This window comes from Calonectris borealis, unplaced genomic scaffold (assembly GCF_964195595.1).
Source record: "Calonectris borealis unplaced genomic scaffold, bCalBor7.hap1.2 HAP1_SCAFFOLD_35, whole genome shotgun sequence".
NCBI classification, from domain to species: Eukaryota; Metazoa; Chordata; class Aves; order Procellariiformes; family Procellariidae; genus Calonectris; species Calonectris borealis.
Window position 1 is genome coordinate 1,420,771 of NW_027441451.1, and position 14,292 is coordinate 1,435,062.

Below are 14,292 nucleotides of genomic sequence, written 5' to 3' on the forward strand. Positions count from 1 at the left end.
ATGGTGTTTTTGAATTAGCACTACTATCACTAACAAAAGTAAGAGGGCAGTGCTGTAAGGGAGTTCCTTCTTATTCTCGATGGTGAGGATGAAGTCAAGCTTTTTAATTTCATTCCCAACAGTCCTTCTTACTTGTCAAAAAAGCTACTACGTCTCAACAGTTAGCCTCCTGAGGAACTTCTTAGAACAGTGCTTTTCCTTTCACTGCTAACTCTTTTATCATTTCAAGGTTGCACCTCTTAGAGAGAAGTGCTTTGAAATCATCCTTACTAAATATCTATTTGTCTTACTTCTGGGGTGAGAGTGAGGTGGAATGAGGGTGTTGTTTCTTTTTCAGCCAAAGGCGGCCAAAGGACAGATCCCAGATTAGTGCAAAGACACAAAGGGAGCCAGAATTTTTATGTGGTGTGCACTGACACACCACCATTACCTGCACTTCCAGTTCCCAAAGTCCTACCTGTGCAGCAGAGAGCCTGGAGTTGTGAGCTCCCTTCATCTGGCCCGCATGTCAGCATGTGAAATGGAACTAACCTAGTCACAGAGTTGGGTTTGGTTCTCTCCACAGCCTGAAGCATCACATGGGTCAGGAGACAAGCCAGGATACCTGATGAGGACTCACACTTCTCTGCACTTAAAGCTTAGGGTTCCAGGGAATCTCAGGTGGCATGGCATACCGATTCCTGGTTTGAAGGAGCTGGTCAAGTGCCTCGTCTCCATTTCTGTGATGGTGGCTTTGATGCCTGGCTGATGGGCAGACTCTGTACATGGCTGCTGACACCTATTGAGAAACCTGCTCTGAAAGGATTACCAAGGTAGGCTGTTCTTTTTGGAAGGGTATTAGGAGAGTAAAAAAGAAGAACGTGGGTTAGGACAAATGAAAAGGCATGCCAAAGATGTGGTCAGGGCTGTTTGGGGGTACTTGTAAGGCAGCCCTGCACGTGATGTGAATTATTTCTGGGGTCAGGGAGAACCTGAGAGCTTCCTCTACTCTGAAACCATGAAGGGGAAGGAAGGACAGCATCCTTCAGGTTGGAAGGGACCTCAGGAGGTGTCTCCACCAACCTCCTGCTCCAAGCAGGGTCAGACCAGATTACTCAGGCCTTTATCCAAACACATCTTGTTCACATTCCAGGACAGAGCTGGTGCACGCTCCCTGCGAAACAGCTTCCAGAGTTGGACTATCCTCATGATTGAAAAGTTTCTCCCTTTATCTAGCGTCCTTCCAAGCCCAACCATCCAGCTTCTTTTTCATCCATCTGCTTATACACCCATGCAGACCATAATATCCTCTCCTGGCCACAAGAATATTGTGGGGGATGTTGCTGAATGCCTTGCTGACTTCCAGGGAAAAGACCACCACCGCTCTCCCAAAGTCCAGCAGTCCTGTCCTTTCATCACAGAAAGCAAAGAGGCCGGCCAGGCACAATCGACCCTGGGTAAATGCAGTCACCTTCTCTTCCAGACCCCCAGAGGTGGGATCTGAGTGGACTTGCTCTGGGGCACAGCCTTTAGTTCCACTGCTCATGCATTGGCCATTTCTGAAAAGTGCAGACCACATTTGGGTGCTGCCAGGCGTCAAGGAGTTCTCCCAGTCTCCGTGACCTTTCAGAGATGATGGAGAGTGGCCTCACTGTGCCACCAGCCTGCTCGCTCAGCTCCCTGGGATGCCGCCCCTCCTGTCCCAGAGACTGGTAAAGATTGCATTAGTCCAAGTGACCCCGACTTGATCCCCATCCACTGCTGGCTGTTCTTCTCCAGATTCCTACCTCGAGTCACTGAGGCCTGGGAGACCTTGCTGGTGAAGATGGAGGATGAGAGGACATGGAGAATCTCACCTCTATCCCTATGAAATTCAGCAGTGGCCACACAGTGTCTTTGTTTCTTCTTTAACTCTTCCTCGAGTACTCAACACTCCTTATGGTGCCCTTGAGTTGCCTTACAGGTCTAGACTCAGTTTCGATCGGGACTATTGCTGTGCCTGGAGGATGCTGTCCTTGAAGAGCAGCTGCACTGAGCTCTGCCACCATGCCTTGGCAGTTCATTCCATCAGTGTCACAGCTCGGTCTCTGACATGAACGGCTCCAGCTCACCGTGTCTGTGGCCCTGGCTGAGGGCATTGCTGCACATCAGGGCTGAAGCACATACGCTGTGGAACCAGGCAAGCTCTGACTTGCCATAAGGGGTCCTGGTACCAAGTGTCCTCGACCCCGTGTGTGCAAAGGCTTTGTTTCAGAGCAGAGAGATGGCAAGGACAAAAGATTGCTGAATGTCTTTGGAGGCCTAGGACTACAAACCCAGAATGCAATGACTAAATTCATCCAAGTGAAAACATCTCCCCCAGCTTGGAGAACTTAGATCCTTCGGTGTAACTTTCCTGGTGTCCTTTGTAATGGGACAAGAAATGCCCAAATTTCTCATGCCCAAATCATTTTCTAATAGGAGAAATGCCCCTGCTGGCAAGAAGCGTGTCTGCAGAGGTGAGAGAGGGACCATCAGTGATGGCTTCAGGCTGTTCCCAGCAGGTTCCCTGGAGGCGCAGGGACACGTGGAGGGAGCCCCAAGGGGGCAAAGCAAGTGGTGCCTTGGGCTGGTCCTCTGCTGCTGAGCAAGACCAGGGGACAGACCAGCTCCCCTCACTGCGCTCTGAGCCACAGGCAATCCTCTTGCCTCGCAGGACTCACTCTGTTCTCCTGAGTGCAGCAGAAATGCTGAGGGTTCCTGACATCCAAGAACACTCCCCAGGGGAGATGGGGGAGCTGCCAAAACCCCCAAGCCTCTCCAAGTGCCTTCTGCCACCTCAGTTCCTCAGCACAGGGAGTGCAGGTGCTGACAGGCCCTTCTGCGTTAGGAGCGGTTCCATCTGAACAAGTCAAACGCCAGCACTGGCCCCTGCCCCCACCCTTCCCAGGAACCCACTGCTGCAGAGCAGGGCTGACTCCTCGGCAGCCAGCGGGCAGAGGCCCTGCTCCTCACGCCACATTCAGCCAGCACCCACCAGAGCTCCAGCCCCGCAGCTGAGGAAGGATTCCTGGAAAATGCAAAGGGGGGTGTGCAGCAGGGGCAGGGGCTGTGGGAAATGGCTTGGATTTTGCTCAGAGAAGTCTCCCCTAACTTCTTGTGTTTTCCTCCTCCAACAGGTCCCCATGCCCAGAGGGACCAAATGTCCAACGGCAGCTCCATCACCCAGTTCCTCCTCCTGGCCTTCGCAGACACGCGGGAGCTGCAGCTCTTGCACTTCTGGCTCTTCCTGGGCATCTACCTGGCTGCCCTCCTGGGCAACGGCCTCATCATCACCGCCATAGCCTGCGACCACCGCCTGCACACCCCCATGTACTTCTTCCTCCTCAACCTCTCCCTCCTCGACCTGGGCTCCATCTCCACCACTGTCCCCAAAGCCATGGCCAATTCCCTCTGGGACACCAGGGTCATCTCCTACGCAGGATGTGCTGCACAGCTCTTTTTCTTCGTCTTTTTTATCTCAGCAGAAGTGTGTCTTCTCACTGTCATGGCCTACGACCGCTACGTTGCCATCTGCCACCCTCTGCACTACGGGACCCTCCTGGGCAGCAGAGCTTGTGTCCACATGGCAGCAGCTGCCTGGGCCAGTGGGTTTCTCAATGCTCTCCTGCACATGGCCAATACATTGTCACTACCCCTCTGCCACGGCAATGCTGTGGACCAGTTCTTCTGTGAAATCCCCCAGATCCTCAAGCTCTCCTGCTCACACTCCTACCTCAGGGAGGTTGGGCTTCTCGTGGTTGGTGTCTGTTTACTATTTGGGTGTTTTGTTTTCATTGTGGTGTCCTATGTGGAGATCTTCAGGGCCGTGCTGAGGATCCCCTCTGAGCAGGGACGGCACAAAGCCTTTTCCACGTGTCTCCCTCACCTCGCCGTGGTCTCCCTGTTCGTAAGCACTGCCATGTTTGCATACCTGAAGCCCCCCTCCATCTCCTCCCCATCCCTGGATCTGGTGGTGTCATTGCTGTACTCAGTGGTGCCTCCAGCAGTGAACCCCCTCATCTACAGCATGAGGAACCAGGAGCTCAAGGATGCCCTATGGAAACTGGCCCAGTGGACGCTGTTTCACCGACAATAACCTGCCTCCCCTTCTCTGCACATTCCCCAGAGTTTATCTGAGGCCATGAGTCTGATTTTTTCTCTTGTGATAATCCTGCTTATATATAATGTTCTGGATTTATACTGCTTGTGTTGAAGCTTGATCCTGTTGTGTCTGACTCTTGCCCAACACTGTGTCAGGTGTGGCATGCCCAATTGCAGGTCTACAATAAAACGGGGTCTCCCAGTTGCAGCACCTTAAGCCTGGGCTCTTCCTCCAACCTGTCTCCCAAGAAAATGTCCAAGGAATTGGTCTTTCAAAAAATCTGTTCTCCCTGCGTTCTCAATGTTTTGGGGTTAAGCTCACGGTACCATTGGGTTCCACTGGACCAAATGGTATGGATTTAAGAGTTCTCTTCTTGGTGTCCAATGGCAGGGGAGATGGTCCATGAGCTCCCATTATCTTCTCAGGTTCCTTCATGGATGACAAGACTGATGGCACATACCAGAGTCTCTGGAAATGAATTTGGAGGGGTGAGGAGAGGAGAGGATGGGGACTCACCCCGTGCCCTGGGGTTGCAATGAATGGAGACTCAGAAGGTGAAACACCCTCCAAGGTGAAGTCCCCCAAAAGGAAAGCACCAAACTGACGTATCCATGGACAAGGACTCTGCAGTGCCATGGGAGTGAGTGGGGACCCAGCAGGCAGTGGGAGGGGAGACTGGAGAGATGCAGGAGGTGCCAGAGGAGGCCCAGGGCCAGGACTGTCGTGCTGTCGTGGGGAGTGGGGCTGGTGGGAGCAGAGGAGGGGGCAAATTCTGTCAGAGCTGGGCATCACCTGCAATATGAATTCAGGAGAGGCAGCGAGTGAGTAGCCTCCATTTCCTCGTGGCCTTGGGGCCAGCACCATCCGTGGGGCTGATGGGGAGACTGAGCTCCCTGTGTGCCCCCCAGCAGCTGCTGTGCCCCTCAGAGGGGCTGGGGCCGTGGGGTGAGTGCCCAGAGCTCTGCAGCACCCTGCGGTGGGCACTGCCGTGGGACCAGCCCAGGCTGGGCTGCTCTGCTGGGCTGGGCTGGGGAGAGGGCAGGGGTGGTGGGGAGAGCTGGGGAGGGGCTGTGCTGGGCTGGGAAGTGCCCGGGGGAGGAAAGCAGCAGTGTAGAGCTCAGCTGTGTGAGTGTGCAGGGTGGGGGCACACAGCAGGGTGCTCACAGTGCAGAGTCAGGCGTCATGGGGAAGGAAGCAAGGCACCAAAGGTGCAGAAGAGAGAGGCCCAGTCTGTGCCATGTTCCCTGGACACCCCAGGGAAGCTGTCCTGGGAAAACCGTCCGAGATCAGTTGCACACACCGGCCATTTCCATCTCTGGTCACACCCCCCAGCCCTGAGGAGGGACCTTTGCTGCATGGTCACCCCCGTTCTCCTCCGGGGCTCACTGATACCCAACTCCACCGCCAGTATTAATAAAAAGGGAACCAGTTTCCTGCTGACACTTCTTACACACAAGTCCCAGAGCTCGTGCCACAGCTGGTCTCTCAGCCAAGCCCCTTCTCAGACAGCCCCAGCTCGATCAGGTGCTCATGGCCTTGTCTCAACAAACATTGAAAATCTCCATTGATTGAGATCCCACCAACTGGCCTGGGTCCTTGCTCCAGTGTTTGGCTCTCTGGCATTTCTCAAAAACTCAGCTCTCTCAGCCTCTCTTTGGCCAAAATGTGCTCCAGGCCCCAACTATCCTTCTGGCCTCTGCAGGACTCACTCCAGTCTGTCAGGGTCTTTCTTGTGCTGGGGAGCCCCAAACTAGACACTGCAATCCAGATGCGGTCCTGTTATGGGTTAGCCTTGGCCAGCAGCCAGATACCCACCCAGCTGCTCATTCACTCACTCCCCTCACTCAACAGGACAAAGGGAGCAAATAAACCAGAAATCTCATGGGTGAAGATAAAGTGAAGGAGATCAGTTATCAGTTACTGTCATGGGCAAAGACGTGTTGACTTGCTGAGGATAAGTTTAGTTTGTTGCCAATTATAAAAAGTTTGGAATTGTGAGAAACAATGGCAAAAATATTAAAGGCCATTCTGCTCACACTCTCTCCCAGGCTCAAATCACTCCATTGTTCCCAATTCATCTACCCACCCCAACCCCAAAAGGAGCAGGGGGGATGGTGAAGAGGGGGATAACAGTCAGTAAAGAACATCCCTGCCACTCCTTCCTCCTCACACTTGTCCCCTGCTCCACCTTGGGTCTTCTCCATGGATCCCACCATATTTGTGGTCAAGGCTATGTGTTGTTCATTTCTTTCTGTCTGTCTTTTCTCCTTTATACTCCCAGAATGATAGAAATGTTGAGATTGGAAGGGACCTCTGGAGATCATCTAGTTCAACCCCCCCAGCTGAGGCAGGGTCAGCTAGAGTAGGTTGCTCAGCAACTTGTCCAGGTGGGTTTGGAATATCTCCATGGATGGAGACTCCAAAACCTCTCTGGGCAACCTGTTCCAGTGATTGACCACCCTCACAGTCAAAAAGTGTTTTCTTGGATTCAGGTGGTACTTTATATACATTAATAAGATCTTTCCAAACCTTTTCTTCTCCAGACTGAACAGTCCCACATCTCCCAGCCTTTCCTCCTGTGAAAGATGCTCCAGTCCCTTAAACCAGTTTTGTGGCCCTTGGCTGGACTTGCTTTAGCAGGTCAACCACTGTCTTGCACTGGGCAGCCCAGCACTGGACACAGCACTGCAGATGGGGCCTCACCAGTGCTGAGGAGAGGGGAAGGGTCACCTCCCTCCACCTGCCAGCAATGCTTTTCCTAATGCAGCCCAGGAGGCTGTTGGCCTTGGCCGCGGGGGTGCACTGCTGGCTCCTGCTCAGCTGCTTCTCCTCTGGGACCCCAAGGTCCTTCTCCCCAGACGTGTTATCTGGCCAGCTGGCCACCAGAAGATACCCACAGTGTGGCTGGATCACAGGCTGTCCTTCCCCAGGGACATTCTCAGCAGAATACATATATGCCAATATATGTATTGAATATATATGCCAAAAGTCTTGCTGAAGTGGAGGTCAACGACATCCACTCTGCTCTTCTCCTGCGCAAATAGAGTTACTTCATCATGAAAGCAATCAGGTTGGCGAGGCATGATTTACCCTTGCACAGTCCACGCTGATGCTCTTCTCTTTCAGGTGCCCAGGAATGTCACCCACGAAGAGAGATTCAATGGCTCACTCCTCATCAAAGTGAGCTTGTGCAGCCGGTGGTTCCCCGGGTTGCACTTTTGGCCTCTTGCAAAGATGGGTGCAATGTTGGTTTGTCCTCACTCACAAGAGACCTCTACCAATTCCGTGGCCTTTTAAAAGGGGTATGCAAGGAAATATCAATCTTGCCCTGTAACTTCATTACCACTGTTCTGCCTGTTATACGGTGTATTCAGTTTCTCTATTCTCTCATATACTTCCACCTGTCATGATACAATGGCCATTTCTAAAATCATCTTTTCAGATGAAGACTGTCGAGACCAAGGCCCTTTCCATTATTCTCCACTTTTCTCCTCCCCTTTGTCTTTCTTCATTCCGATACCTCTCACCTATGCAGCTGCTTTGAGCTTCAGGGAGTTAAAAGCTTGCCTGTCCTTCAGTAGTCTCATTGGCTCTTTAGCCAACTCCTTCATTAGGTTCCTTTCTATCTTTTTGTATCTGTCTCTCGAAACCATTTCTGATAAGATAATCCCTTGGAGAGAGGCAGCCTCATTAGAGGCAGCTTGTACTTAGCACATGGTTACAGAGTGTGCTTTATTGTTTATGCAGACTGATCATGCTTTAATTTTCTTTCCTTACAAATAGAAAATATTCTTATGTGGCCTGTGTGCAGCCAGTTCTCTGAGGAGAGCAGGTGGGAGTTGGTGCCATGGAGCTGTAACACCCAGCTGCACAGATCAGTGGAGAAGTCTGATGCAAGGAAGAGTGATATAAGTCCCAGATGGCCAATGAGAGAAATGGTGAGGTTTGGGAGGTGAGGAGCAAAGTTCTCCGCACAGAGTCACACCTCAAGGGACTGCTTCTCCTGCCTGTCCAGACCTCCTGAGGAGACAACCTGGATCACTATCACTTGGAGAATGCTTCCATCACCTCTTCCCTAAATTGAAAAGATCATTTTTATTAGATGCACTTTGAAATCTTCCTTCTTAACTACTCTATGAAACCTCTCTAATTAGTTGTACAAGTCTTGAAGACTTGAAGAAAATTACATGGCTCGTTAGGGCTTTCTATATTTTAATGATTCCCACTGTGTATTTGGTGCTGAGTCCATGAACCTCAGCTACTTAGAGAAGATTGAAGAAACTGCTCAATAAGTCAGAAGTAAAACTCACAGTACCTTGAAGTATTACTGGGTCCCACTGAGGACCATTACTGACAAAGCCTCCCCATGGCCTCGTTAGAGCAGATCATTGGAGGCCATGCTTGCAGGTAGGCAAAGGCACTGTGCAGGTGGCTGTAATGCTGAGAAAACCCTTGGTTTGTTTTAGGAAGCAGAAAGGCCAAGCCCTCACCCCCAGGCCCTGGGAAGGCAGATCCTGTCCCTCACGTGTGGCTCAGGGCTCTTCTTGGGGGCAGTTGGATGTGAGGGTGAGCAATGCCAAGGGTAGGAAAATTCTATGGTACCTCCCGGCCTCCCAAAGAAGGGTCAAGGAGGAAATGAAGTCCAGAGCCTCAAAAGAAAGTTTCTCCTGGTAGGCCTCGGTGGCAGACGCAACTACCTTAGCCAAGGGGACAAAGCCCTTGGTCCTGTTGAGCCTTTTGGCCTTGACAGAGCCTTCAGCCATCTCTGCTGCAGGCTGTCCTACACTGTCCCATGCCTGCACCTCTTGCCCTTCAGGCTGTAGACACCCATCTTGCTTTCCCACCTAGCTCTCACCCCAGCATTTCTAGACCTTCACACATTTCTCTCCACCCTCACTGGCTTTTCCTTGAAACACAAAGCCATGAACTGATCCAGACTCCCTCTGGGTGACCTCTTACACCACAAGGCTACCCTTTGACTGAGAGTTCTTTTTCTCCCCTCCAGTCTGAACCTTCCAAGCTGCACTTTGTGGAGGTTTCCTTCTCTTCCCACTACCAAGAAAAGCTCCATCATCTCGGAAACCACCCTTCAAGTAGTTGCAGGCTACTACTGTGGTGCCCTGAGCCTGTACTTCACCAGGCTAAAGAACCCCAGGTCTCTCAGCCTCTCCACAGAGGCCTCAAACCCCATCCTGGCAGATCTCTTGAACCTCTCCAATTCCGCCCATTCCTCCATACTGAGGAGCCCCACACCTAGGCACACTAGTCCAGATGTGGCTGCAGCAGTGCTGAGTCAAGGGAGATGATAACTCCCTCGTCTGGGTGGCCTCGCTCCTCCTAATGCAGCCCCATATGCCGGTGGCCTTACTAACCTTAAGCATGTGCCACTGGCTCTGATGGCATCCCTTGGAACGCCAGGCCCTTCTCCGCAGGGTCACTGCTGAGCTGTTCAGGTCCCAGCCTGCCCTCGTCTATGGGTTTGCTCCTCACACCTGCCGCTTCCATGGTGTGTGATGAGAGGGACAGGCCAGAAAGGCAGGGGAGGGGGATGCAGCAGACAGGGGCAGTTGCAATGAGCCTGTCCAAAGGCAGGGAGATGAATGTAGCTGGGACGGTGGGGGGTGTTCCTGGAGTGGCACACGGAAACGTCAGGGCTCGGTGAGGTGTCCACGCCTGAGCTGGCCTCACGCACTCCTCACACACACAGGGCTGTTCAGAGACAGGAGTCCTTCCCTTGCACACGCACAGGCAGAGCACTGCAGCACTCACAGTGTCCCCCCGGCCTCCTGCTGCCATTCCCAGCGGCTGGCAGGCACCTCAGCCCTGCGCTGTGCCGCCCTGCTCCGCACTCCTCTGAGATGCCCCACAGCACGAGGCGTGGACACAGGGACCTGTTCAAGGAAGCACATCCTGGGGCTGCATTCAGGTGGTTTCCCAGGGGATGTCATTCCCAACGTGAAGTCCCCTCAAGACACTGTCTGTCCCACAGACCTCCATGGCACCCCCAGGGATAGATGATGGCATTTGGGCTCCCTCGGATTCGTATTACAACACGCACACGATGTGCATGCTTACATCTCGTCTGTACAATGCAAAGGTGGACTTCTGACCTCGTCATTCGGTGTCCTCCATGGAGGGACAACCAACCTCTCTGAGCTGGGGTGAGAGGCCAGTGCTGGAAGTGGAGGTTGTTACTGGCTGGTGGGTGACAATTGCCCTGGGGCAGCTTCCGCGGGGTGCCCAGCGCACACGGGCACAGCCCCTGCTCTGCTGCTCCTTTATGTCTCTGCCAGGAGCCTGGCTGTGCAAGGACACTGTGGTGTCCCCCCGCCCTGCACCCTCACACACTTTCCAGGTTCAACTGGTGGTTCCCTCCCTGGGACTCTTTCCAGCCCAGCCCAGCTCTCCCCCAGCTCTCCCCACCTCCCCGCTCTCACTCCAGCCCAGCCCAGCGGAGAAGCCCGCTCTGGGCAGGCCCTGCAGAAGGAAATGGAGGAAAGGGCGGGCAGTGACAGTGTCTCTCTGGCGGGCATGCTCAGGATGTCCTGACGCCCGGCAGCCCGCAGCCCCCGGGCCAGGCCCGCTCCCAGCACAGCACAGAGTCCTGGCCCTGGGGCTCCCCAGGCAGCTCCTGCTGCTCCAGTGACAGGACAGCCTGCCCCAAGCTGGCACCTGCAGCAAAGGCTTTCTCTTTCTGTGCCTCCCTGCTCTTCTCCCGGGACATCCCGTCTCCCCACAGAGCCTTTCCCCAGGTGAACACGTCTGCGCTGGCCTGGCCGGCCATTCCTGCACCCTCTCCCCAGGCTCCCCACAGCCCCCGAGCTGGGGGTGCTGCTCTGCAGAGCACATGGGCTCTGGTGCCCAGGGCCACGGGGGGACTCTGTTGGGCTCTGCTGGTCAAGCTGGGAGCAGACCCAGCTGATGGTGGTCACAGCCGCTGACCACCTCCCACTCAAGCTCTTATGTGGCCATGGAGGGTGCCCAGAGGTACCCTGCCTCATTCCAATGCTCTGAGATGTGTTTGGGTGCCGCACTGGATCCAGTCTATGAAAGTGCACTGAGGGTAAAACGAATCACGCGCCAGACTCCTTTTCCTGTGCCTGCTGTGGCCCCTGGGGTGGCAGAGCTCTCGTTTGCTGGTTCACACCCAAATTTAGGATATTATCTCTGAAAGGCACCACGATGGACAGGCTCGTCTTCAGTGGCCTCCAGTCACTGCTGACTCCTGACACACGCTGTCCCTGCAGATCCCCGTGCTCTCCTGGCAGCTCCCAAGTCCCTCCAGAAAAACATTCACCTGCCATCAGCCCTGTCACATGCTGTGGAGCCCCAGGAAGGTTAATTGGAGACCATTCGTCATCTGCATGGGCGCTGGCCACCAACAAGCCAAACCTGAACCAGCCCTAAGTCCCTAGAAGGCCATACTGGGACCCTCACCTCATCACACTGAGCCCATGGAGATACAAGCAAAGCAAGGAGTCTCTTCAGAGTCTATTCCTTGGGCAGGTTCTTGAAAGAAACTTTGGAAGAAGACCTGAGCCTTCAGGCACTGTACCAAGGAGATCCCCTTTCATGGCTGAACTGCTGTTCTGGAGGCCAGCTCTGTCACAGAAGTGCCCATTGCCTGTCCCTGCCTGCGGTCACAGGACTGCCACACCACAGGGCTGTGACCAAGCTGCCAGAGCACTCAGGCCTTGCACCAACACAAGGGCTCAGGAGGAGAGTGTGGAAATGGAAAAAGAGCAGCTCCAGAAAGACCAAGTGCTGGTGCTCCCTGGCAGTGCTGCTGTGCCGGGACTCTTTTCCCCTCCACCTCTGCAAACAGGAACTGCCCTGCAGCTCCAGAGAAGGTCTCAGGGGAAGGATCTCAGAGAAACAAGTGGCCACAGGGTCCTTAATTTTGTTTAAATGCACAGAGAGCACGGTTCCTCGTTTACACAGTCTGTAACAGGTAGACAGTGAATGAGAAGTGGGATGAATAATAACATTTTGTTGTGCACAACATTATCACAAGAAAAGCAAAGAACCCCCACCCCACTCCACCACCAAAAACTTTTGAAGGCAGGCTGGGGCTGTCATGAGTTACATTATCAATGCTATGCAGAAGAATGCGTAGCATTTTATTGCTTCTGAAAAACATCCTGTCATCATTTTCCTCAGGGCATCCTTGAGCTCCTGGTTCCTCATGCTGTAGATGAGGGGGTTCACTGCTGGAGGCACCACTGAGTACAGCAATGACACCACCAGATCCAGGGATGGGGAGGAGATGGAGGGGGGCTTCAGGTATGCAAATATGCCAGTGCCAAGAAACAGGGAGACCACGGCCAGGTGAGGGAGGCACGTGGAAAAGGCTTTGTGCCGTCCCTGCTCAGAGGGGATCCTCAGCACGGCCCTGAAGATCTCCACATAGGACACCACAATGAAAACAAAACACCCAAATGCTAAACAGGCACTAACCGCAATAAGCCCAACCTCCCTGAGGTAGGAGTGTGAGCAGGAGAGCTTGAGGATCTGGGGGATTTCACAGAAGAACTGGTCCACAGCATTGCCGTGGCAGAGGGGTAGTGACAATGTATTGGCCGTGTGCAGGAGAGCATAGAGGAAATTGCTGCCCCAGGTAGCTGCTGCCATGTGGACACAAGCTCTGCTGCCCAGGAGGGTCCCGTAGTGCAGGGGCTTGCAGATGGCAACGTAGCGATCGTAGGCCATGACAGTGAGAAGACACACTTCTGCTGAGATAAAAAAGACAAAGAAAAAGATCTGTGCAGCACATCCTGCGTAGGAGATGTCCCTGGTGTCCCAGAGGGAATTGGCCATGGCTTTGGGGAGAGTGGTGGAGATGGAGCCCAGGTCGAGGAGGGAGAGGTTGAGGAGGAAGAAGTACATGGGGGTGTGCAGGCGGTGGTCGCAGGCTATGGCGGTGATGATGAGGCCGTTGCCCAGGAGGGCAGCCAGGTAGATGCCCAGGAAGAGCCAGAAGTGCAAGAGCTGCAGCTCCCGCGTGTCTGCGAAGGCCAGGAGGAGGAAGTGGGTGATGGAGCTGCCGTTGGACATTTGGTCCCTCTGGGCATGGGGACCTGTTGGAGGAGGAAAACACAAGAAGTTAGGGGAGACTTCTCTGAGCAAAATCCAAGCCATTTCCCACAGCCCCTGCCCCTGCTGCACACCCCCTTTGCATTTTCCAGGAATCCTTCCTCAGCTGCAGGGCTGGAGCTCTGGTGGGTGCTGGCTGAATGTGGCGTGAGGAGCAGGGCCTCTGCCCGCTGGCTGCCGAGGAGTCAGCCCTGCTCTGCAGCAGTGGGTTCCTGGGAAGGCTGGGGGCAGGGGCCAGTGCTGGCGTTTGACTTGGTCAGATGGAACCGCTCCTAACGCAGAAGGGCCTGTCAGCACCTGCACCCCCCGTGCTGAGGAACTGAGGTGGCAGAAGGCACTTGGAGAGGCTTGGGGGTTTTGACAGCTCCCCCCATCTCCCCTGGGGAGTGTTCTTGGATGTCAGGAACCTTCAGCATTTCTGCTGCACTCCAGGAGAACAGAGTGAGTCCTGCGAGGCAAGAGGATCGCCTGTGGCTCAGAGCGCAGTGAGGGGAGCTGGTCTGTCCCCCGGTCTTGTTCCCAGCTGCCTTGGGCTTGCACCTTCCTGAGATGGAGGGCGATCACATTCTTATGTTCTGTTATGCAGCCAGACACTGCTGAGAGCAGAGGGATCCAGTGCAGAGCACGAAATGTCTCACCCTTTCTCAAGGTCTCAGCACCCCACTTCTAGCCCAGGACACTCGTGGCTCATTTCACCAACCCCACAGCATCTCCTCAGCCAGAGAGTCTCTGCGTTTCTCCGTGGGGCTTTCAGAGAACACAAGGGTGCTATGGGACAGCTTTGCATGCTGGAAGGCAGCTCACAGCTTGGAAGGACACCCCAAGGAGATAGCCAAGTGTCCCAATGTTGGCAGCTCAGGAAGAGACAATTGACTCACTCCCCAGCCCCACAGGCTGCGTTGCCCACAGCCCCTCGGGTTAGAGGAAAGCTGGGACACTTGTTCCCATCGACATGCCCGCACGAATGGACGAACAAGATCAGGGTGTGACTCTGCAGCTGAAATTCCCATCCCCAGGCAGTCTGGCAGCAAGAACAAGATAACGTTAAAACAGGCACAGGGAGAAAGAAGGAAAAAGACAGTGAGGGTCTGGCTGAG

The 14,292-nt window shown here is 54.0% G+C and overlaps 2 protein-coding genes across 2 annotated transcripts; one reads left to right on the top strand and one right to left on the bottom strand.

Moving 5' to 3' along the window:
• Positions 1–3,160: 3,160 nt before the first annotated feature.
• On the top strand, positions 3,161–10,651 carry LOC142076205 (olfactory receptor 14J1-like). The gene is made up of 4 exons (XM_075138585.1): positions 3,161–4,077; positions 6,125–6,216; positions 7,229–7,282; positions 10,545–10,651. The coding sequence occupies exons 1-4, from the start codon at positions 3,161–3,163 to the stop codon at positions 10,649–10,651; spliced, it is 1,170 nt and encodes a 389-aa protein (XP_074994686.1).
• Positions 10,652–12,184: 1,533 nt separating this feature from the next.
• Positions 12,185–13,156, bottom strand: LOC142076206 (olfactory receptor 14J1-like). Its single transcript, XM_075138586.1, has one exon. It carries the CDS (start codon positions 13,154–13,156, stop codon positions 12,185–12,187), a length of 972 nt encoding a protein of 323 aa, XP_074994687.1.
• Between the last annotated feature and the right edge of the window lie 1,136 nt (positions 13,157–14,292).

Excerpts from the sequence above, each read along its gene's own strand:
- LOC142076205 (XM_075138585.1), top strand. The coding sequence starts at position 3,161 with ATGTCCAACGGCAGCTCCATCACCCAGTTCCTCCTCCTGGCCTTCGCA. Across the intron at positions 4,078-6,124 it reads TGGAAACTGGCCCAGTGGAC|GCCATTCTGCTCACACTCTC; the intron begins GCTGTTTCACCG and ends AAAATATTAAAG. Across the intron at positions 7,283-10,544 it reads ATGGCTCACTCCTCATCAAA|CCCAGCCCAGCGGAGAAGCC; the intron begins GTGAGCTTGTGC and ends CTCTCACTCCAG.
- LOC142076206 (XM_075138586.1), bottom strand. The coding sequence starts at position 13,156 with ATGTCCAACGGCAGCTCCATCACCCACTTCCTCCTCCTGGCCTTCGCA.